Raw genomic sequence first — 15,160 nt, forward strand, 5'->3', positions numbered from 1 at the left:
ACACTGGTCTATGCAGAAATCTAGGAAGCTTCAAAATATATAGTGCTGGTATAGTGTTCTGCAGGTCTTTCATTTGAAAGAGATAGTGGTCTGGTTTACCTCTAAATTAAAAATACAAATAGTGTATTCTACCATTTTAATTAGGTTTAAAAGTGCAGGTGAGTGTGTGCATAGGTATTTATGAGAAAGTCTTTATCAGTGATCTCTTTAGGGAAAGCTGATCTGCAGATACTTTGTATCCCTATAACACCACTTCATAGTTTTGCAGCTTCCAGATTTATACTTGGACCAGTCTGGCCATACAAATACCAGAATTACTAAGTTACGCTGGACTCCACTGAGTAGACAGTGCAAGTCTGAGCTACCAGTTCTTGTGATCTGTTGATTATCTGTACAACTTCCAAATAGGGTCATTACATGAAATAACTTCATTAATAAGTCCTTAGGAAATGTAGAAATTTAAAGATTTGGGTTCGACATCAATAAAATTCCAGCAAAAGTTCAATAAATGCTAATATTTTTAATATTCTGTTACCATTTTTTTTGTTTTATTCAAATGAGTTTAGTTTTTGGCATTAAGGTGGCAGTGCTGTCCAAGGGACACTTCCACTTAGAATTTCCCTGATGCTTTTTGCAGTACTATTGATTGTGAACTGCTACCTGTAACACAAAGACAAAGTAGGATAAGAGCGCTGGTGGTGCAGTGGTTAGAATGCAGTATTGTAGGCAAACTCTGCCCACAGCCTGGAGTTTGATCCTGACAGGCCTGAAGGTGGACTCAGCCTTGCATATTGTTGGGGACAATATGCGAAATATTGTAAACTGCCAGAGTGTACTATAAAGCATTATGGGGTGATATACTGTATAAGCCTAAATGCTATTGCTAGGACAAAAAAAAATCATGAAATTAGATACAGATCTAATTTAAAGCTGAATGGGGTGCAACTGACAAAAAGTTGTGAGAAATCAGTAAATTTATTTAAAGACCACTATTTCAATGATAAAAGTCATATTTGCATGAGACATCAAAGCACTCAGCTTGGATGGAACTGTCAGTATGTTTATGCTTGTGGTTTTTAATTAACCCAGTTATAGTATTGGACAGGAAGCACATAGTTTTGTTCTATTCTGTTACAGTCTGAGTTTTTCGACAAAAGAATATAACTTTTAAAAAATGTGCCATCCAGGTTTTCCAACTGTGTAAATGGAGAACCTCAGCAAATTCCCTGCTGGAAGCTCTCTCAATCCCAAAAGTATTTTTTTCTCACAATTATATTTTTCCTTTGTTTCTAAAAAATATATATTTTGTTTCTATTCCAAAGAAAGAAGCCTGTTTCTATGACAACCCCCCTTCGCTGCCATATTTTGGAAAATGTTTTTATAATCTTCCTACAACAATCACTTTGAATAATTTGTATTGTTGGATATACACACTGCTTCATCCCCATCTCAGATAACATCTTTGATCTATATAATTGCGAGTGATTGCTCGCATTGGTTAAATGCAGAATACAATTTGTTAGACAGATTACTGTAGTCTACTAACCAATAACCAGTTCATTCTTCCTGTTTTGCTAGGTGGTAAGGAGGGCAGGTTTAACAGGAAAATACCAGTAGCTAGTTGGTGCCAATTGTATCAAGAAAGCAAGTGATACGATCATTGGTAGTCCTGTCCCATGGTAGTCCTGTCCCATTCTAGCAATTCACTCATGAACAATATGGGCATGTTCTGCCTTACTGCGCTTATGAATTTTGTATTTTTAAATACCGAAGCCTGTGAAATGAAAATGTTTCCTTAGCTTAAGAATTGGAATAACTCAGAAGCAGGGATGGATGGGCAGAATGAAATAACTGAATCAGATATGCTAACTGGAAAACAAGGCAGAATACAACAATTATAAGTTTCAGCAAGAAATGGCCACGTAGCGATGAAGTAGGGAAAAGTACTGAGCAGATGAGGGCTTCTTTTTGAAAAACAGGTAAACTTAATTTTGGAGGAAATTAAAAGACTGCTGGCAGATTGTTTGCTTTTATGTGTTGCAAGTACTTTTGTAGAATAGAAGCATGGACAACGACCAAGTTAAGATCAAGGGGACAAGTCATTATAATAAAGGATCGAACATATATGCAAGACAGAATGCATAGAGATATGGACATTGTATTTAGGGCAAATAATTTAAGATCAAAAAATGTCAAAAACAAGGAATACTATATAGATGAAAAAAAAATACATCCTTGTTCTGTATAGGTAATCCTCAACTTATGACCACAATTGAGCCCAACATTTCTGTTAGTGAGACAATTGTTACTTGAATTTTGCTCCATTATACAATCTTTCTTGCCAGTTGTTAAGTGAATCACCAGTTGTTAAGGTAGTAACACGGTTGCTAAATGAATCTGGCTTCCCCATTGACTTTGCTTGTCAGAAGGTTGCAAAAGAAGCATGTGACCTCACAACACTGTAACCGTCATATATATGAGTCAGTTGCCAACTCTGAATTCTGATCATGTAACCATGGGGATACTGCAGTGGTCGTAAGTGAAAAACGGTCTTAATTCACTTTTCTCAGTGCTGTCATAACTTCGAACAGCTGCTGAATGAACTGTTGTAAGTTGACTACCTGTACAATAGTATCAAAAGAATAAATAGCATTAATGATCACCAACCTTGGCTGGAAATTGTACTAAAAGAAGGGAAATGGAGCAGGTAGGACACCACTGAGAATAGTGAGTTGCCTGAAATCAGAAACTGTATTTTTTGATATATAGTAAAATATAAAGGTGATGAAAGAATATATTCCAACATGGATTTTTGCCACCAACAAAAGGAAGTCATTTTGCATGAAAAATAGAATCACAATGCTTTTAACATTTTGATTAGGATGCTAATGAGGTACGTTTATTCACATTAAACGCATTTGGTAATATTTTTTTCCTGGTGATAATATGGAAGTAGTTGATCAGTGCCTTCTTCAACCTTTTTAAAATTCCTGGTACAACCTATAACCCTGGGATTTCTTGGTGAACTTACCTGCAGGTATTAAGCATGTCTACTCTTGTTGTTTTTTCTGATCAGTTGAAATCCATTAGGCATTATAAACAAATTGGTGTAGTAAAAGTTACTGTTAAAAGTTATCCTAACACTTTTATTGCTTTTATTTAGCAAGGCATGGAGATCTTTCGGCCAGCTTGCCTGGCTTTTATGAGGAGCTTAGAAGGAGACTTGTCTATCTCTGCTAGAGCCATAATTATAGGCAACTAATACGGAAAGCTGGCAGAAAAAAATAGTGCCCTTTAATTAAACATCTTCAAACAGGAAATAATATTCTTAAGATTGAATAATACATTCTACCATTCAGAACTAAATTTAACTTAAAATTACACAGGGAAGCTGTATCTATTACAGATAGCTTTATTCCTGTTAAATTTCCACACCATTGATACCACTTCATGAAACAAAATAAAATGCTACTGTTTATTGAAATACTTTTTAACAATATCATCTGTCTCTTGGGAAAATACAGAAGTTATATCGAATGTACTATTTTCTACATAAAACTGATTTTCTTTATTAGTCTTTTGTTTTAACTTTTCTAAGAATTTTACTTTCTGCTTGTTGAGCTCCTCTGACAAAAACTTCATCTCATTTGGAGTAAGGCTTTTGGCTGGAAAACAGAACAAACGATGAAATGCTGTTGTTTAAACTTTGTATTATTTTAACGTTTGAGAAGGAAAAGCTGTTATCTAAAAAGAAACATGGCTACAGCTATAAAATAGATCCATAAACAAGTCTAGGCCATAATGTGGTTTGTTTCCTTTGGCTTAGCAGGTTCTACAATCAGCCTCTGTAGTATAAGAAACATGTTTCATGTGTTGTCTAAACCCAGCCAGTTGTGATTCAGTTTATAAATCAGCTTATCAACTCCATAGAGTACACCATCAATATATATTAAACTTTTGAGGCTTAATTTTATACCTATAATACCCAAACTCCCAATAAAAAACAACCAACCTTTTAACTGTAAAATTACTATTCTTCTCAGATATATTACAGCCAGCCCAGCTCTCTGATGTCCTGGCTAGAAAAGTCTTGCTTAGTGTAATATATAAACCAAGTCTGCCATTGCAGAACAATGATCTGCCAAGAACATTTCAATTGCCAATAATATATATGGTCTCTTCTGTGTATGAAAACAGTCTCAACAATAAAATGTTCCATAGGCATCATTTGTTAGCACTGTCTTCAGAGCAATAGTTAAATTCCCTCTAATGAAAGTAATTCGGTCCAGTGGCTAAAGTATCAGGCTAAAAACCAGAAGTCTAAGTTCTTATACCTCCTTAGGCATGAAAGCTGAATGGTTGACTTTGGGGCAGTCACTCTCCCTCAGCCCATGACATTAGGCTCGGAACACAAGCCAGTCAATTTCTATTGCAACCAATGGATCAACATTCAGTGATCTGGAAAAAAGCAGATCCTTTCCCCTCCTTGCAGTAAAATTCTCAGAAAGTTACATTCCCACTAGTGAAGTCATCCCTAAGTCTTGCTCAACATACCTTTAGCCTTCTGCATTGTTTCAGAGATTGTTCGCCTGAGAACTTGATCAGCTTGATGTAGAACATTGCTTGCACATATAGCCCGATCCATCTCCTAGTCAAGATCAACCAAAATTGTTTTAATAAGAGTTACTGATCCTTGGTCTACCACAATTCTGGATAGTAAAATGGATGGTGTCTAAATTTGATAAATAAATTAGCAAGAATTGACAATATAGATTACTATGTAATTAGAACAATTCTAGGTTACTTTCTGAAAGTTATTCACCTTCCCTGCCAAGTTTTGGCACAGCCCCAAAGTGCCAGCTTTTTCTTCAATTCTGTAGCAAGTTCCCTCCACAATCTAATTTTATATACTAGGGTTGAATGAACAGTATTGCCTCCACTTCGATAACTTCAGCTTAAACGGGGATATTTTAATGCAAATGGCAAATGATTCTGGAAATGAGCTATTTTGTTACCTGTATTCGGTCTCCACATAATCGCTACGTATTTTTGCCAATGATGAACAAGCTTCTTAAAACCTTAAAGATTCCATAAATCCGTTCCACCTCATTTGATGTCCAAAAATGTGTTTATTCAATTTTAGAGAAAAGTAGAAGTTTCTTGGCTATAGGGGAAAAGGGGGGGGGATACCCAAGATCCAACTTTGGGCCAGAACTAGGGAGTGGCACTGCTGAGACACTTATACCAACCCTCCTCCTTCAGATTAAAATTTATCAGATCATTGTCTAGATTGTGGCTCTTCTTTTTGTTTCCTAAGGTTATTCCCACATACATTTACAAAATGCAACCTTTTCTCACAGCAACTTTCCATCAATTGAATTGAAAGAACAAGATACTAAAGAAAACATCTGAACTACTAGTGCATCATTACTGCCATTTGTTTGCAGCTTATAAAATTGGAGGCTTTATTTTTCCTTTAACCCTCACACCAACATTAGTACTACCAAGTAGGATTTGCTTTTATATTTTCAGGATACAGTGTCTTTAAAACAAAGATCAACATTTAAGAATGTGAAACTGGTGATGCGTTTTATAAAAAGCCCAGGAGATAATTTGGAAAAATTTACATATTGTCTTAGGAATTTTAATAATAGAAAACAATTTTAAGAAATAAGATGAGATGTATTAAAAGCTTTCTGAGTTGTAATCATTTTATTATTCTATTCAGCTTTTGAGAAGCAGAAATTGAACAGTAAATTAGATTTATATTTTTATATAAATGTTTGGCTTCCATAGAATGTGCAGTCCATTGCCTCCAAAGTGTGTGGCCTCAAAAGTTCTCCATTAGTTGAACAAACATGTCACACACACACACACACATTTATTAGATACAATATAATTAAAATGAATCTGGGTTCTGCATTTATCCCATTTCACCTGCTTCTGGAGTGACCAATTGTGGGTTGGTCCCTTTTATATAGTCTTTTGATTATTTTAATATGTTAATTTTAGTGCTGAATTCTTTTAATGTTTTTAATGTGCTCATTATTTTATATTGTCCTTTTATGATGTTGCAAGCTACACAGGGTCACTTGATAGTGGGATGGGTAGAATATAAATTTAAAAAATGAAAATTGCAATCCATTTTAGAAAAAAACTGGACATTCCTGGTATAAAACAATGGATAGCTTTCCAGCTCTCTTGTTTATTTTTATCCATAATGGCAAGGGCTAAATAATCAAGGGCTTCCTATGTATAGCAAATCTCTTGAATTTATTAACCCACAGAATTCAAGGTACCTTTTCTTCTGTATTCTCTTCCATGGGTTTTACTGGATTTTCCAAAGCAGAAGATAACAAATTAAACACCTGAAAACTGAAAAAAATATAAAATTAAATTGCAAATGCACACATACGAACGTCTAGCAGCTTGCTCAAGGATAATTTCCGAGATCAATGGGATCAATAACATCCATCTAAAAAAATAAACCCCGAAGAAATTCTAAGTACAAACTGCAATTCAGTACAAATGAATATGAGTTTCTCTACAAGTAGAAGCCTTCTCCCTCTCCCATATCTTCCAAAATCGAGTTTTACTAGGCTATGTAAGAAGTTTTCCCTCACAAGTTCCTTTCCTCTGAGGCAAGAATCCTACAGAGTGTCCAGAGATCATTATAAAAAGAATATAATTGTTTCAATGAGATCACATACTTATCTTCTAATGAAAATTCAGCACTTTTCAGAATAAGGCTATTTTGCTCCCACATGTATTTTTTTGGATTTGGACATTCTAGCTTTTGTGCCATTGCAAATATGGTTTCCTCAGGTAATGGCTTCTTTCTCTGAGAATTTCTCTCTAAACAAACTTCAACCTGGCAGTCTAGGAACAATTGACAGAAGCCCAATGAATCTAGAAAATAAAAAATATGTTTATCAAAACCAGCTATTTATAACTCATTGTACAGACTGTGTAAGATGCACAAATCTTTAATGAGATTAAAAATTAAACAATGGTTTAAGGGGCAATTAATGGATTAAGGGGCATTTAGTAAATTACTAAATGTAATCACATGCAAATCTGTGTAGCTATTTAAACAAGTTTTTCTGGTTAAATCTTGTCAATATGCAAACAAGAGAATTCTAAAATGCATATATGCATTACATAAAATGCCTTGCATGAAAAATAGTTTTGGAAAATGTAAAATATCGAACAAGATTATGGGGTGATCAGTTTTCCCCTTCTGAGTTTATTAAATCAGTGGATTATGTTCTCCTTCAAGCAAGAAAAGCTTCTCCCTTTGGTGTTGGCCTCTAAGGCCAAATTTGCTAGTAGTTGACCAGGAAATTTGCTGAGGTTATAAAGCCATCCAAACTCTGGGTCATATTCCAAAGCAGCACTTTATCTATAGCTATAGCAGTCACACACACATATATATATCTTTGGTTATTCGGGTTTTCTCCCGTGTAAAATTGGAAGTGTCTTGGCGACGTTTCGACGAAATCCCATTCGTCATCTTCAGGCTAGGTGTTTACAGCTTCATGCTTCTTCGTGCTTTTTTCTCCTAGAAGCACGAAGCTGCAAACACCTAGCCTGAAGATAACGAATGGGATTTCGTCGAAACGTCGCCAAGACACTTCCAATTTTACACGGGAGAAAACCCGAATAACCAAAGATCTACATACAAACACCCGCGAAAACCTCAGAAAACAAATATATATATATGAGAGAGAGAGAGAGAGCAGGATACAGAATATCTTAGGAATCTCCTACCCCCCACCTGCCCTAAATAATAAGTAGCAATTGCCTAAATTCAGTACCAAGAGGAAACAGAATGGTCAGATCATTAGCTTTAACTAATAGAACAGTTTTCACAATGTCCTTCCAGGGACAGCTGAACCAATGAGCACCACAGACTGACAACCTCAGATTCAAGAACAGTGTCAATTTGTCTGGACCAGCTGGAGTAGCCCCTCCTTAACAAAGGAACTCCTAACCAATAGCCTCTTTGTTGCATACTGATCCACCAATGAGTGGATGCCAATTCATCAGGATCACCATCCAACTGGAAAGAAAGGCAAGAAAAGAAATACTCCTATTGGTGGTTGAAGTAATTTGACTTTCCATCTCTCAGAGATTTATGGTTCTCTTCCAGCCAAGGTCATCCATTAGGATACAAAAAGCCATTTCTATACTCATGGCCCATGATTTATATTTATTTATTTATTATTTATTATTTATTAATCACATTTATATACCGCCCTATCTCCCGAGGGACTCAGGGCGGTTCACAGGCAAGTAAAATATAAGTATATCAGAAACAACAGTTCACAAAAATATGTAAAAAAATACATAGTGACATCGTATACCATGGATGGCTGCCTACTAAAGACGTTTTGGAAGAGATGATATATGCAGCATTTTACTGATTTGTAGGACAGCACAAAAGATGTAACTGAGAAATTCAACCCCGCTCACCAAGAAAAATCTTTTAACTACAACAGCTCAACATATGTTTTGCGTTGCTGAATCGTGAGATTGAATCGCTGGTGTAAAATATAAAATCCAACTTACACTGGCGAGCTAACTGGTACACTTCATATCTCATGCTCCGATAATAAAAGTTGTCATCTAAAATAAAATATATTGGCCTGAGTGGAATGAAATCTATTAAATATTGACAAGATGCAGAGTCTTCTGTTCCTGCAGATATTAATCCTTGTTCCATCAAACAGGAGACAAAAGTTTTCCACATTGTTTCAGTTCTGTTTGAAGGAGGAAAGTAATGGCATCCTTTAATAAGAGCCTGAAGGAAGTGTTCAAGGTACAATAATAATTCATGCCGGTATGATCTCCAATGAGAAATCTAGAATGGAAGAAGACAATTATTCATGTTAGATTACAGATTGGCTGCAATCTGGAGCAGTTATCAATGGCAATAAATGCACTATTTACCCCAGTAAATAGTGTAAAATGGAGATTTGATCTCCATATGGATTTTGATATGATATGATTTGATATGATAATTATCATATTTTAGGTCACAGGCAATTTTTTTCTGTCTAGCCATCTCATTCCATTTAATTTAAATCCTTCCCACACATACATATTTTGATAGAAAACTCAATTTCACCATAATGGTACTGCTAGTCTTTCCAGAAAAACCACCCAACTCCAGTTCCTGTTGGAACAGATTAGCATCTGACCCTCTCAAAATTAGACAAAGGATTCAATGCAAAGCATTTGAAGGGGCATTTTGCAAAATGCATACGTGTGAAGAAAGTGCCCTTCCTCAAAGCACAGAAGCAGCTGCATCCTCCTGAAGACTCAGCTCAATTGGTTTGAAGGCCTTTTCAGATTATCTCCATGTTCAGAGAAAACATGTTGGCTGGAACAGTTTGCAAAGCAAGCTATGCACGCATAAAATTATAAAAAAGCAGCACAAGTGAACTTTCTGGAATATGTGATTGCTTTAATTCTTTGAGGAAGGATGGTTTTGCTTCTGTCTACAGGCTTCGGGAAACACTCCTTCAAATATTTTGTACAACCCTAGTAGCAATGCTAACTTCTACAGAAGGACAACCACCACTGCAGCTCTCCACTGATCTTGGCTTTATGGCCTCAGCGCAAAACACATGAAAGCTTGCTTAAGAGTTTGCAAAAAAGCACTTGAAGACTGTGAGGAACAAGATTCTCTGTTTTATGGAACCAAGATTGATCTGTTTGGCCTCAATTCTAAACATTATGTACGGAGGAAATCAAGCTCCGTTCATCACCTGGCCAATATCAATCCAACAGTGAAGCATGGTGGTGGCAGCATCATGCTGTGGGGGTGTTTTTCAGCAGCAGGGACTAGGAGATTGGTCAAGGTTGAGGGAAAGCTGAATGGACCAAAGTACAGGGATATCTTCATGAAAACCTGTTCCACAATGCTCAGGATCTCAGACTGAGCTGAAGGTTCACTTTCCAACATGACAATGATCCTAAGCACACAGCCAAGACAACACAGGAGTGGCTTAGGGACAACTCTGTGAAAATCCTAGAGTAGCTCAGTCAGAGCCTTGATTTGTATCCTACTGAACATCTCTGAAGGGACCTGAAAATGGCTGTCCACCAATGGTCATTTTCCTATCTGACTGAGCTTGAGATGATTTGCAAGGAAGAATGGCCGCAAATCCCCAAACCAGGTTTGCAAAACGTCATACCCAAAAAAATTCAAGGCTGTAATTGTCAAAGGTGCTTCAACAAAGTACTGAGTGAAGGTTCTGAATACTTATGCCAATGTGATATTTCAGTTTTTTCTTTTTAATAAATCTACAGACATTTCTAAAATTCTGTTTTCACTTTGTCATTATGGGGTACCAAGTGTAGATTAATGAGAAAAAAATGAATTTCAACAACTGTAGAATCAGGCTGTAGCATAATAAAAAGTGAAGGGGGCATGAATACTTTCTGAAAGCAGGAAATCCTGCTTTCTAGTGAAGCTAAATCGTGCGCCACAGCTGATCCCCCCCTCGCTTCTACTTACCTTCCCACACCTTCTTCTGGTGTGCACTGCGCAGCGCTTGTTTGGCACATGCACGACCAGCGAACCAGTACCAAACCAGTTCAGATTTCACCACTGATTTGATTAAATAAAATCTACTACATGTCTTACCCTAATCTTACCTCTATTTCACTGAATGCTTCCAAAGGAATGAGATCATCATAACTGAGAAGAATGCAGGACCATCCTTTGTGCTTCCTTAAGGAGGAACTCAGCACTTGTGCTGTCCTAGTTTTACCTGCTGCTGGTAAACCACAAAGCACACATAGTCCCAGTTGATGGCCTCCAACTCTCTCTTGCTCCATGGTTTCCCCTTGATGAAACTTCTGAGAGACCAAGGAACTGACAGTTTGATGTTCTGCCTTAACTTAACATTGCAACGGTGTTTGCTGTTTCACACAAAGAATAATCAGAAATGCCAGTACTGAAAAGAGAATTGCTTTGTATGAATATTTTGTTTTCTGATAGCTTTTGATGCCACGCTTTTCCTAGTTAGAAGGACAAGGATGCTTAAAATAAATAATAAAGAAACTTGAGTTACTGTTGCAGATAATTGACAGAACATAAAAAACACATGCATACACCAGATTAGAGAGCAACTGTCATATTGAAAATGGATACATTGAGATATATTTTTAAAAAATAATATCTGTTTATTTTTTATTATAATTTTATTCTGCCTTTATTACTTTATAAGTAACAAGGCAGTGAACAAGGTAGACACCTTGCTCCTCCTATTTTCTCACATTTCTCACTTTTCATAAGTACTAAAAAATCAATATCAAAGTGTGCTTTACGTTTATCATGCTGTTCGTTCAATAATCCAGTAATTTTTAAAATTAATTTAAAGAAATTGATGGAAGTTAAAATAAGAAGGGCATCACTGCCACCTGCTGTTATCTATAAATTTAAGAAATCATATTCTCAATAATACCAATTATTGTGATTTAAAAACAACACTCAATGAAAAATAGAAATTTGGGGGGGGGAAATTCACAGCCTTATAACCGTCAGTCCTGAGTGTTTCATTTTTTTTTTAGTTGGTACTAAAGATAAAACTTGATAGATTTATGAATTAACGGGATGGATATTTACCCTTGCTTTATGTTCCTATTGGGGAATTCGGGTGTAACAATTTCCTAACTTTTCAGTAAAATAGTGAATGTAGACCAGAAATATCCACCATCGTAATCTATTTTATCTGCAGGACTAACAGAATAGCCACTTTTTTTAAAAAAAATATTCTAAGATGTTTGAATTTATGGGGTAGGAGTAAATGCCCTGGGTTATTTTGCAGGGACTTGCATCTCTCCAACCTTTGATCTTAGCATCTTCTTCATTCCCACCCCAGATTTCCAATAAGACAGTGGCTGTCACAACCAGGCCATGTTAAACCTGGTTCCAGGACATACCTGTGTGATTTAGTCCATTTGGTTATTTTAAGTAATGCACTCGGCAAGTTCAGTATCCAGAGATTAAGTGGCTGGTCTGAACCCAGCCAATGTTTAAAAGCTTTCCCTTTGCCACTTACCTTCTCTCCCAGACTTGTTTATCGAGTCGCTTCTTCCTTTCTGTCTGTCCACTCGATTCTTTCTATCCTATTCTTTTTATCCATTCACCTGCCCTCGACAGCAGTCACCCCTTTTCCCAGCCAAGAGAAGAAGAAAAACCAGCTATTCCTACTTCTGCCAGCGACACTCTATCTTCGGAAAGGGGAGGACTCTGTCATCCGCTTACTAAAGTCCACCGGCGAGTGTGCGCGTTGAATTCTGGGAGTTGAAGTCCACGCATATCAAAGTTGCCAAGATTGAGACACATTGCCCTAGGGCAGGGGTCTCCAACCTTGGTCCCTTTAAGACTTGTGGACTTCAACTCCCAGAGTTCCTTAGAGTTCCTCAGCTTTGCTGGCTGACGGACTCTGGGAGTTGAAGTCCACAAGTCTTAAAGGGACCAAAGTTGGAGACCCCTGTCCTAGGGTTTGAAATCAGAGTCACGAGTAGCTTCCTCCTCCTCCTCCTCAACAAGCCACGCCGGCCGAATTCACCCAGCACGCTAAACCACAAACGAGCCAATCACTGTTTGGTTTTAATGTGCGAACCTATATTCAACATAATTGGATATAAAAGGGAAACATGGTAATACATGTGATGTTAACTCGGACCAGATTTTTTAAAAATTAAGAGAAACCGTTGCAGTGGGAAGAATAATAATATAAAACTTCCAGCTCCATATAGTCAATGGAACCCAGTCAATTTTCTTCCACTTCTAGTTTTATCGCCTGCTTTGGCTTCTCCCTGGAAAACACAGCCAAGGCTTGGAAATGGCAGCTAACTCAAAGGTTGCCTGCCTCCACAGTCACACAACCGGACTTGCGATCGGCTGAGGACGCGGCTGGAACGGGATTAAGATGAGAAAACATTTTATTCTCGAAAGCCGGGTTTTTCTCATTTTCGAGAAATTGCATTGCTACCGGAAGTACAGGCATTCGGCAAAAAGAATCGACGAATAGCCAATAGGAAGAGAAGAAGTTTGTTGCCCAACGGCTATTGGACCTTCGGCGCCCAGCTTGCTTCTGATTGGGTGAAAGCAATAGAAGATCAGGTCTGTCCTGAGAGGGAATATTCTTCAGCCTCCCCCCACCCACCCTTTTCTAAGGACGATTTTAAGGTTTGCGAAATTGTCACTTCTCCCGACTGGATGTTCACTAAAGCAAAAAGTCTACTCTAGGGAGATTCTCATTCATCCAGGTGATAGTTGTTCCAAAGGTGCTTTTTCAGGAGGCAACTGGACTTTCTGATTTTTTCTTTGAAGACGTTTCGCTGCTCATCCAAGAAGCTTCAAAGAAAAAAACCAGAAAGTCCAGTTGCCTCCTGAAAAAGCACCTTTGGGACACTGAAGCAACTCTTTTCAAATTTGGCAATTTGAAGATATGTGGACTTCAATTCCCAGGATTCCCAGGCATCAAGCTGACTGAAGAATCCTGGGAGTTCCAGTACACACATTTTATAAAGAATGTGGTTTGCTTTGGGCAACTCCACTGCTTTGGAATGATTTTTGGGAGCAAAGTGCAGGAACAAAATGGAATGGGTATTTAGCAATTGTATACCAGTGATCTGTAGTTCCTTCAGCATGGGTTGCCTTTCTATGGACCATTTTCCTGTGATAAGAACTGGTGGTATAAAGCTCAGCAAATGTTCAGAATATTCTGCTTTCTGACCCTGCTGTAGCTTATTGCAGAATGGAAGCTCCATTCTGAAGAGAAATGCAGACAATCACTATGAATTGACAATCACATTCAGATCTATGATGGAAATAAACAACTTTGGGCAAAAACAACTTGGGGGATTTTAGATAGACAATTTCTAGTATTTCTGATTTTAAAAAATGTGAAATAAGAGTAAAATCTGCAAGATAAGGAAAAACAGCAACCTAAGAATAAAAATTGTACACAAAGACAGATAAATATACACATATTAATGTGTATGATATTAAATGAATAAGTGGAACTTGCCATAGTGTGGGAATAATGCTAGGAAGAAGATAGTAAATGAATAGGATCATTAAAAGGAAGCATTTAAACATTTTTAAAAATTTGTTTATTACAGAATTAGGAAAACTACTATTAATATAATTACTGAATTTGCATGAATTTATTTTGCAATCTAGAGCACTTCAAAACTTTTTCAAACTCTTATTGTACTGGATTATTTTTTAGCCAGAGCAATATACCACTCATTTAAATAATCGAGACATATTGGAAAATGTTGCAACAATAAACCTATTTCATAAACAACAAGTAGACTACTATCATATCTCAGAAACCACAAATAGACTACTACAATCACATGGAATCAGCATAGCACACAAGCCAACTAAAGCTTTTCAAAACATCCTAAGCAAACCAAAAGACCCAGCAACCCCACAAGAAAATAACATTCAGTATAAGAATTGCAACAACCACTAGACAAAACAGCAGGCAGAAGACTGGCAGGACACCAACAGGCAGTCAGAAGGCATGATGAAAATTCTTTAATTTCACAATAAATGGACAGATTTAATCATAGATTCAATTGGGAAAATGTGACAATCCTAGACCAGGCCAAGCCCAAAAATTTCTAGAATTTCTAGAAGCCTGGCACTCTGACAAATCAGCCATCAATAGACACATAGACATTAACAACATCTTTAGACTATGCAAGAGATATCAACAATCCCAAAAGAGAAAAAGACTCCAGCACCTTTCCGCCTGTAAAGTAACTCCAAGGTCAACTTCAGACAACAATTCAAGTAAACAATACCCCAATCAAGAAACTGTCAAAGAGTCATCAGTAAACATACCAATCAACGAATCCCTAAGACTGCCCCCATCCAAACTGGCAAGATACAGGAATATAAACTGACAGCAAACAGCACTCCTTACTAACACTGGTGATGCTACCTAGTTAGGGTAATGAAGTGTCTGCAAGAAAACAAGAAAGCTCAGAGACCACCAAGGACCCCTCATTTCAGTCCTGAGCTACAAATATTCTCCTTTATTAGAACAATCAGCCTCGCAGGTAATAAAAGAAACTGTCAATATAACGTGTTAAATCAATGTACATGCCAATATAAATTTGG

At 37.0% G+C, this 15,160-nt stretch overlaps 1 protein-coding gene across 6 annotated transcripts; it reads right to left on the reverse strand.

The window, feature by feature from the left end:
- Positions 1–355: 355 nt before the first annotated feature.
- PSTK (phosphoseryl-tRNA kinase) lies at positions 356–12,376 on the reverse strand. Of its 6 annotated transcripts, none has more exons than XM_058189512.1 (7): positions 12,075–12,376; positions 10,666–10,967; positions 8,572–8,863; positions 6,711–6,909; positions 6,300–6,375; positions 4,555–4,648; positions 356–2,621 (listed from the first exon to the last, which is right to left on the reverse strand). In XM_058189512.1, the coding sequence occupies exons 2-7, from the start codon at positions 10,846–10,848 to the stop codon at positions 2,506–2,508; spliced, it is 960 nt and encodes a 319-aa protein (XP_058045495.1). In that variant the 5' UTR covers positions 10,849–10,967; positions 12,075–12,376; the 3' UTR covers positions 356–2,505. The 6 variants fall into 6 exon arrangements, with proteins under 6 accessions (XP_058045495.1, XP_058045494.1, XP_058045491.1 ...); XM_058189511.1 differs by lacking the exon at positions 356–2,621 and adding an exon at positions 3,397–3,665 and having other exon boundaries at positions 12,227–12,376; XM_058189508.1 differs by lacking the exon at positions 356–2,621 and adding an exon at positions 3,397–3,665.
- Positions 12,377–15,160: the final 2,784 nt, after the last annotated feature.

Source organism: Ahaetulla prasina, chromosome 6, assembly GCF_028640845.1.
Source record: "Ahaetulla prasina isolate Xishuangbanna chromosome 6, ASM2864084v1, whole genome shotgun sequence".
NCBI lineage: Eukaryota > Metazoa > Chordata > Lepidosauria > Squamata > Colubridae > Ahaetulla > Ahaetulla prasina.